This window comes from Berghia stephanieae, chromosome 1 (genome assembly GCF_034508935.2).
Source record: "Berghia stephanieae isolate SIO BIC M18660-M18661 chromosome 1, UCSD_Bste_1.3, whole genome shotgun sequence".
NCBI classification, from domain to species: Eukaryota; Metazoa; Mollusca; class Gastropoda; order Nudibranchia; family Aeolidiidae; genus Berghia; species Berghia stephanieae.
In genome coordinates this window covers 105,832,363-105,842,362 of record NC_088360.1, presented here as the reverse complement: position 1 = coordinate 105,842,362, position 10,000 = coordinate 105,832,363, and the positions used below count along the sequence as shown (strand labels likewise).

At 36.9% G+C, this 10,000-nt stretch overlaps 1 protein-coding gene across 4 annotated transcripts in view; it reads right to left on the bottom strand.

Annotated features, from left to right (window-relative positions):
• Positions 1-6,881: 6,881 nt before the first annotated feature.
• LOC144962671 (uncharacterized) overlaps positions 6,882-10,000 on the bottom strand; it is a 17,701-nt gene continuing 14,582 nt past the window's right edge. For all 4 annotated transcript variants that reach the window (XM_078895797.1, XM_078895798.1, XM_078895796.1 and 1 more), the window contains one exon: positions 6,882-8,676. In XM_078895797.1, coding sequence (XP_078751923.1) covers positions 8,637-8,676 — 40 coding nt within the window. In that variant the 3' untranslated portion in view covers positions 6,882-8,636. The remainder of the gene's footprint in view (positions 8,677-10,000) is intronic.

The window sequence follows — 10,000 nt, the reverse complement described above, 5'->3', positions numbered from 1 at the left end:
GTTTCATATAACGTTATAACAAGTGTAACTAAATGACAAATTGCCATATTTATGGACAATAAAGATATTATATTATTATTATTATTATTATTATTATTATTATTATTATTATTATTATTATTATTATTATTATTATTATTATTATTATTATTATTATTATTATTATTATTATTATTATTACTATGAAAAATTAGAGACAACCACAAAGGCCAAGTACCTAGGGGTAGCCCTGTGAAGCGAATTGTCATGGTACCTCATATAGACAAAATTCATTTTCCACAAAACTAACAATAAGTTTATTTATCTTCCGCGTAACCTTTAATCGTGTCCTAGAGCAGTAAAAAAACAATGATATACCGCACTGGTAATAGTGCTTAGGCCACTGGGACCCCCCCTCCCCCCCCCCCTTTGGGAGTTTATGCCACTATGTTTTTCAAATAATAGAACTTATTGGCCATACAAATTCCACTGTTACCGTAAAAATAAGTGTCATTTAAGAGAGTTATGGCTCTTTGAAAAAAGTGAGTTGTGTCCCCTTGCAAAAAAGAGACAACATTTCTTTCAAAGGCTCTGGAGACTACAATATTAATTCAAATATATGCAAATTGGGTATCAAACTGAAGGAAATTGAATATACTATCAAACTATGTGCACAAGCTTTCAATTTGTAAATATTATATAGATTCACAGAAAGTTGAAACAATTTGTCAGTAATCTCATGAAGTGTCATATCTAAACTTATGGGCTATTTCATTGTTTTACACAAAAATTATTTTAAATATGGCCAAAAACAGCATGTTCATTAAAAATGTAGCACTGGAGAAAGCTATGGCCCAAGCCTCAACAACAACCTTCATATTTCTACGTCACAGGAAAAACTAAAAGTGTACGCAACCCTTAAATTTTTCTCCACTTTGTGGGATGCCAAATTCATCATAATTTTCATTCTTTTTAAACATGGTATTGATGTCCAGTTGTCACATTTAAAAGTAAGTTGAAGGTGTGGTAAAAACAATAGATATATCATGAAAAAAGACTAATTTGTTCACAACCCAAGTGAAGCATCATTACCGAAGACTTTTGAACGAAATCGCATTGTTATATTATGAAGAATAATTGATACTCAAAAGGGATTCTTGATTCAAGATGCAGTAAGTACATAAAAACAATATCCTTATGTGTTTTGCAAACATGCTTTACTCCTTAACAGTTTGCACTGCTCACCAATTTATTACATATCCTCATCATCAGTAGCAAAATCCTCTTCGTCCTCTGAAGTGTCGTCAAGGAAATCACTGTCAAAGCTATCACTACCATCCTCGGCATATGTATCTTCGTCAGTACTGGTGCAGCTTTCTTCATACACAATTTCCTGCAACTCATCTGGAATGAAAGCATCTTTGAACCACTGTACTTCCAATTCATTTGCAGAATTTCTCTGCCAACCGTTATCCTCTGGTTTTGGAATGCTAGGATTCTGGCACACTGCATTCCTCCAAATGAGAGTTTGAAAGTTGGCTCTTGATATGTGCAGTGACAATACTTGACTACAAGGAGGCATCTGACACAGATCAATTCCACCACTGCATGAGATGGTACCTTTCTTTCCTTTGAAACGCTGGCGAACTATGTCATACCTCACTTTGTTGACACTTGTGCATGAGGTTTTGCCATACAGCTTGCACACAAATGACTCTAACACGAGACAGTCATTACTCGAAACAGCTGCTGATGTTCCAAATCTGGAGAACAGAATTCTAGGATCTTCCTCCTTTTGAAGAAATTTTAGAGCTTTCAGTTTTCCTTGCCCACCAAAGCAACTTGTTGTGTCACAGCCTGTGAATGCATGGACACCAAGTAATGCATCACACATCTGTTTAGACAAAGTCTTTGCTATCTGAGAGACATTGATTTGTCGCCTGTAGCCAGTATAAAAAATCAGGGTCTTTCCAATTGTCTCTGAGAATGAAAGGAGAAGTAAGAAGACTTCCGTGTCTGGTGATCTGACAACAATTGTTTCACAGTTTGGTTGGCGGGAAGCATATTGACAGTGCAGTATAATTCGTGTGTCTGCCTCTTCCTGTGATGAGTAGAGATCTAGACAAGGTACAGCTGTGGTAAATTCATCCGTGTCACTGTAAAGTAAGGTGCATCTCTCTTCACAGACAAAGAAGATTTCCCTGTTTCTCAGTTTCTTTGCATATTCGTTACTTTCCCATTCCTTGAGGAGAAACCTGATAAGGGATCTTTTGTTATCAACGCAGCTGAGAAATGATTTCCAACGTCTGGGCACTGTTGTTTCAGATCCTCTTAACAAGTATGCATTATCTTCAGAAGATCCTCTCCTCAATCTCTCACAACCTTTGATTGAATCTTCTATGTAAGTATCAGTCACAAAGTGTACACAAGCTGCTTGTGGTAAGGAGGAAAATGTAAGTTTGGCTACTTCACCAAATGTATTTGGGATTGCTGACAGAGTTTGTAACAGTGCATTGCCATCAACAATGTAAACGGTGTTTGTTTTTGTTTTTGCATAATCCTCGAACATTAATGAATTGTCAGGCGTGAGCTTGTGCAACAGAGTTGCTTTGTTGGTCTTCAGAGGTAAACCATCTGATGAAGCCAGCGACCATGGAGTAGGTGTTAGAGGATATTGAAGAACTTTTTGAAGATCAACACTGTGCTCTTGGGACAAAACAAGAAGCTGGCCAAATAAATTTCTTTGTGCCTTGATTTTGACCACGTTCATGTCTTTTTTCACTGTTACCACTTTCCTCAATGATGCAAATGTCTTGGTCTTGTTCCTTTCTAATGGCTTGTGAAATTCTACAGTCTTTTCCTTCAGTCTGTCTTCAACAAAACTTTCAAACAATCTTTTTCCTGTTTTTTCCACGGCCAGCAGGTCATCAGCATCATCCTCTTGCACTTTTATTCCAGAAGCTAGACTGACCAGACCATCTTCAACTTCAAAGGGATTGATAAATGCTGAAAATGCCTGGAGGATCTTTTGCACTCGCTTTTCACTTTGTCTTTTTTCTGCAAGGCTCAATTCTTTGTGGGTGTCTATATCTATACAGTTGTTGTTGCTGATCATTTTTTGGGTTGCTGATACATATTCTGCTCGATTGTGTCTTGTTACACTCCAACGGTAATAGCTTGGAAGACTCTTGCTGAACCCAACAATACCTCCTTTTGTCTTTGCATGTTTGTTTATAGTTTGTCCAATGGTCACATCAACTGCTATTCTTCCAGCAGGCGTCCTTGATCTGGAGACACTAAATCCATTATCTTGTAACATTTCTTCTGCCCCTGGGTGGGAATGAATCAGGTTGGCTAGTGACACAAATATACACTGAGATACTTGGCATAATTGTGGTGATTCATGGTAAAAAGCAGTGGGCACAGTTCTTTTAAAAAAGATATATGAAGAAGAAAGTTGTTTGTCTTTGTAGCTCGCAGAAACTGGAGGAGAAGCCAAACTCTGTCCATGTATTGGATCCAGTATTGTGCAGTTTTTCCGTACTTTCCTGAGCGGACACTCTCTTTGAAGGCTTCATACTGGGAAAATAACTCAGCATACACAGTTGACTGGAGAATTTTATTAGCTCTATGGCTTGAAATTCCTTCGGTGAATTCCTTTATGTAAGACATGAGGTCTTTAATGAGTTTTGAATCCGTGTCCTGCTCAAATTTTGCAAGCAGAAGCCTCTCTAGAGCCTCCAAAACAGACACATGCACTCGTATAGCCCTGTTGTAGTTCTTTCCACTCATAACCCTATCCATAGAACCATGTGCACATAGCCCTGCTTCAGTCACAATTTCTTCAAAACCAGATCCACTTTGGAGCTTTCCCAGGGCACCAAGATATGAAATTATGGTGTGAAAGACACCCAGGTGAATAAATGACTGTTTTGTAAAGCTGTGGGTTTTGCCAGACAATATCGTAAGCTTTCTTTGCTACAGCAAGGTCAAATGTTACAAATGTATATGTGTTATATGCCCATTAATCATGCCTGAATTGTGCTAGTACAAAATTCCTCTTGTTTATTTATCACTGAAAGGAAGCAAATACACTGTAATATATATTTTTTAAATATTATAGAGAAAATGGCTATCAAAGATTTAAAAACCCTATATAGCTTTGTAAAATATTTTATGATATGAGGCAAAAAATGAGAAATGACAATAAAATTCCACTATCTATTGCATTTGAAGCAATTTTAGGGTGATAAACAATCATTTTATGCACAAAAATGAGTTCACCAAAAATTGCACCCGATGACCTTTCAAGGGCCATAACTCCTGTAAATGATACTTGAAAAAACTGTAACACCCGGATTAATTTGTGTTATATGTCCCTGAAGCATGCCTGAATTGTGCTAGTGCAAAATCCCTCTTGTTTATTCATCCTGAAGGGAAACAAGTACACTGTAATAGATTTTTTTTTCAAATTATAGAGAAAATGGCTATCAAAGATTTAAAAACGCTATATGGCTTTGTAAAATATTTTATGATATGAGGCAAAAAATGAGAAATGACAATAAAATTCCACTATTTATTGCATTTGAAGCAATTTTAGGGTGATAAACAATCATTTTATGCACAAAAATGAGTTCACCAAAAATTGCACCCGATGACCTTTCAAGGGCCATAACTCCTGTAAATGATACTTGAAAAAACTGTAACACCCGGATTAATTTGTGTTATATGTCCCTGAAGCATGCCTGAATTGTCCTAGTGCAAAATCCCTCTTGATTATTCATCCTGAAGGGAAACAAGTACACTGTAATAGATTTTTTTTCAAATTATAGAGAAAATGGCTATCAAAGATTTAAAAACGCTATATGGCTTTGTAAAATATTTTATGATATGAGGCAAAAAATGAGAAATTACAATAAAATTCCATTATTGATTGTATGTGAAACAATTTTAAGGTGATAAACAACCATTTTATGCACAAAAACGATTTCACAAAAAATTGCACCTAATGACCTTTCAAGGGCCGTAACTCTCGTAAATGACACTTGAAAAAACGGTAACACCCGGATTAATACTCAAGATATATTGCTGTTTCAGAAAAACCATGTGGCGAAAACTCCCCCAGGGGGGGGGAGGGTTTCGCCCACTGGCCCATGCACTATAAGACCCAGCATGGAATACAGTTGAAGTTTATGGGACCCCCAGACAAAGAAAGCAATTTAAAAATTGAGCTTTTATATAGAGCAATATCCACTAAACGTGATCAAAGCACTTTAAAATGGTTCCCTGACCAACAGCAACACTTAACATGTAGAACGAGACATGACACCTGTTAGGCGATGTTACATTTTTTTCGGACAGAAACAACGCTGTTAACAGCCAGGTACTCATTTTAAACCTGAGTACGTTGAGAGAATATGAGTAAACAGTCTTTTTCAAGGACTCAACTATGCGCCGAGCGAGGCTCGAACCCAGGACATTCCGATCCGAAAGCGAGTGTCATAGCACAAGACCACATAGCCGCACAAAGCCATACACCAGCTTGGAAAAGACCAAAGCCAAGCCTGCACATGTGCCCATCTCACCAATGACAAGCGAACAAGTGTAACAATCATGGTGGCAGAGAGCAACTGGAAAATATGGTAAGAAGCAAATACAAACAGAAGATCGTATTTGAAGATGTACTGGATCTTCCCGACATTAAAACAATTTCGTTCTGTGGAAAAGGTGGGGGAGGGGGGGGGAGGGTCTTCTCCACACTAAGACCGTGTCGTTCTGTGAGTCTTTTTGACACAAAGACCAAGTGAGTCTTCTAGACAATAAGACCAAATCGGTCTGTGGGTCTTCCTGGCAATAAGACAAAGTCTGTCAGTGGGTCTTCCCGACAATAAGATCCAGCCGTTATGTGGGTCTTCCCAAGTCAGTCTGTGGGTCTTCTCGATAGAAATAAGACCAAATCGGTTTGGTGGTATTCCCGATAGAAATAAAACCAATTCGTTATGTGGGTCTTGCTGACTCAAAGACAAAGTCAGTCTGTGAGTCTTCCCGACTCTAAGACAAAGTCAGTCTGTGGGTCTTCCCGACTCTAAGACAAAGTCAGTCTGTGGGTCTTCCCGACAATAAGACCAAGTCGGTTTGCGGGTCTTCCCGACTCTAAGACAAAGTCAGTCTGTGGGTCTTCCCGACAATAAGACCAAGTCGTTATGTGGCTCTTCCCGATTATAAGACCAAGTCGGTCTGTGAGTCTTCCTGGCAATAAGACAAAGTCAGTCTGTGGGTCTTCCCGATACTAAGACCAAGACTAAGGGATATGCCTAAAGCCGTTTAAACCCGGTTAGCATTGCAGATAAAAACAGTACTGGTAGAATATCATGCCGTATGAAGTAAAACCAAACCCAAAGTTGGAAAAGATGTAAAGCTTTACTTGGGACCATTCACCATAAAGGAGTCCCATAAACTCAATTTGTAGACCACTTGTTTCGCAAGCAAACGGGGCGGTATCGATGCCGGCTGTAGTCGAGATTTTATTCTCTACCCCCCCCCCCCCCCCCCCCCCCCCCCCCCCCCCCCCCCCCGCCACTTCCCAGCCTTCCATTTTCCCCTCTGTTCACCTCGCATTAAATGAACGACTGTGTCTGTTAGATCTGTCAAAACGTACTCTGCGGCAGACTACCATTCTATCCACTGGGTAGCAAGCAATTAGTATTCTGTGTTGAACGCTATAAAACCGGAATATTTATTACTATTACGACCCCATGGCCGACATGACTCTGACAGATCACCACTGTGCATGGTTCGTAATTATCTGGTCGGTATCGCCCATTTTCAAATGTTTATTTCAACTAATGCAACCAAAAAGAAATTTTTTTCATAATATTTAGATATTCATTAGTAACAAAAGACACGTTTCACTTTATTTATTGCATATCAAATTCATAACAAACAAAAAAGAATGAACTCGTAAAATCAAAAGCAATCTTCCAACAATAAATTTGGTTGTTAGTGAACTATGAGAGATAATATATTATATTTTCTCCAAATATCATTCTTTGTTGAAAATAGCCCATGCCTATGGCGTATAAAAGTCTAGTCTCAATCGGCATTGTGTTTGAAGATGATCACATGAGATTGGGTCATTATTTGTTGGGGCTTCATTAAGAAGTGTATTACTATCATAAATTTGTGGAATGAAAATCCTTGTCTAAATAGTATTGTCTTTCTACCGATTGCCACATTGGACATTTTGTAATCGTAATTTGAATCATACAGCCTTATGTAACATTATATTTTTTTTTAAAAGATTTTGTCAAGAAAACTTATATATTTCAGATATCAATAGATTACGATGAGCCCCGATTTGTAAAATTGTCATAATGTATCAAACATGGGACTTATTTTCAAAAATAAAACTGAACTTAAAGGCTTTTTGGGGACAAATGGCGTATAAAAGTCCTAGTCTCAAATTGTATGATGTTTTCAGATGATCACATGAGCTTTGGTAAATATTTGTTGTGGTCGCATTTAGAATAGTATTATTGTCATAGAGTTGTGGAAAGAAAATCCTTGTCTAAATAATATTATTGTCTTTCTACCGATGGCCACATTGGACATTTTGTAACCATAATTCCACAAATAACGCCTTGTCTAAGAAGACTTTATTTTTTAATTGGTCAGAAAACTTTCAAATATCGAAAGATTAAGATTGTGACTCCCCTACTTGAAAAAACTTTCGCAGAATGTATCAAACCAGAGATTTCTTTGAAGAAGTATCGACTTTGTGATTTTTTTTTAAAATGTTTTTTTGAAAATTCTGAAGAGTTGCTAGGAGGTGGGGGTGGGGTGACTGAATGCAATTTATTATCTTATTCATCGGTGTTGTCTTGAAAAATCACATGCCCAACAATCAGTCCATGAACTTCCAAAAAAAAAATCCGAGAAAGTATAGATTAACGAGTTACCTGCCGGACTATGGAAAACCATATATATTGAAAACTTTGGCCAGAAAACACGTCCTTGTAATATCGATCGATTTAAATTACTGTCATCTTGGCAAAATCTTTCAAACCTGAGACATGATGAAATACCTCGCGAGCTCCCAGATTTGAGAAATGTTGCCAAGATGAGGATCATTTAAATCGATCGATTGAAATTTAATGACGAGTTTTCTGGCCAAATTTTAAAGTAAGTGTTTATCCAAAGTACGATAATTAACTGGTAAACGAAATGTTTCAGAAATGTTTTGTTAGGTTGTTTTTTTGTTGTTTTTTTTTTTTTTTTTTTTTTTTTTTGTTTGGTTTATTTTTTTATTGGGGGGGGGGGGTTGTTGTGTTTTTCTTTGTTTGTTTTGCTTTGGTTTTGTTTAGTTTGTGTTTTTTGTTTGTTTGATTTTTATTGTTGTTTACTTGTTTTCTTGTGGGTTTTTTCTTTTTTTGTGTGTGTGTGTGTGTGTGGTTTTTTTTTTTTGTTTTTTTTTTTTTGTTTTTTTTTTGTCGAGGGTCATTTTAATGTGTCGATATTGTAAAGATGAGTTTTCTGACCAATGTCTTTAGAAAAAAATTAATACGTCCTGTCAGATTCCAACAAAATGCGAATCGTTGAATGAAAGATGTAATGATGGTAGGTAGGTGAGAACTGGATAAAATGGGCATAGTCGAGCACTACGCTCTTGAATCCGTTCCGGGTAGCTGTAGGTTATAACTGTGAATGTTAGAAGAGATATTGAGATATGAAGATACACCATTAAAACTTCAATAGACAATATTTGACTTGAATTAAACAATCAACATGCATTTATATATATATATATATATATATATATATATAGAGAGAGAGAGAGAGAGAGAGAGAGAGAGAGAGAGAGAGGAAGAGAGATAGATAGATAGAGAGAGAGTGTGTGTATGAGAGAGAGAGAGAGAGAGAGAGAGAGAGAGAGAGAGAGAGAAAATAAGTAGGAGTGAAATATATGTTCAATGTTATAGTTTTTATATCACGTTCTAACAAGTGTAACAAGATCATCTTCCGGTGGCGCTCAATGGCGACGCTTGGTTTTTCATTGCTCTGTTGTTCATCAGTAAAAGTTTGTATTCTTGTGTTATTATCTGCCATCGTTTTTGTATATGGACCTATTATTTGTAATTGGAATACAGGTATGACTATATTTAAATATTTCTATTTGTTGTACCTATTTCAATAATGTGTAGAGCATGAAAAGTTACTACGAGTGAACAATGTTGTTGTGTTCGAAATAAAAACAATATGGCGACCGTCGTCTACACAAAAAACGAATTGCTTGATATTGGACAAACAACAATCAAAACAAAAGATCGAAATGGTTTTTTGTTTCAATCAAGAAAAGAAAAAGAGGAAAACGTGGAAGCGTCAAGCAAAGAATTCGAAGAACTGGTAAAGTACCACTACCTATGATTATACTTTCAAACGTTCGATCTATCAGAAACAAAGCGGACAATATTAGCGCGCTGTGTAAATTTGATCCTGATTATGAAAACTCAAGCATACTGTGTTTTACAGAGTCATGGCTTTCAGACTTAGACACAGATAAAAGTGTAGAATTGGAAAATTTCATAATACATAGGCGTGACAGAGATAGCTCAATGACAGGAAAACAAAAAGGTGGTGGTATTTGTGTGTATGTCAACAAAAACTGGTGCAAAAGCTGTCGAACTACACGTTCATTATGTGAAAAGGACATCGAGCTCATTTCCCTCTCTCTTAGACCCCACTATTTACCTCGGGAATTCCCACTTATTTATATCATTGCTGTGTACGTCCCTCCTGATGCGAATGCTAACACAGCTTTACAGGTAATTGAGGAGGAATCATTTAATTTTTTAAGAAAACATCCTGATGCCCCCGTAATAATTCTTGGTGATTTCAATCACTGCCCTCCTTTAAATTCTTTTTATCAACACGTCTCTGTTCCTACCAGACGAGATAAAACCCTGGATCTGTGCTATACAAATATTAAAAATGCATACAGAAGCGTTCAAAAAGTAAAAATAGG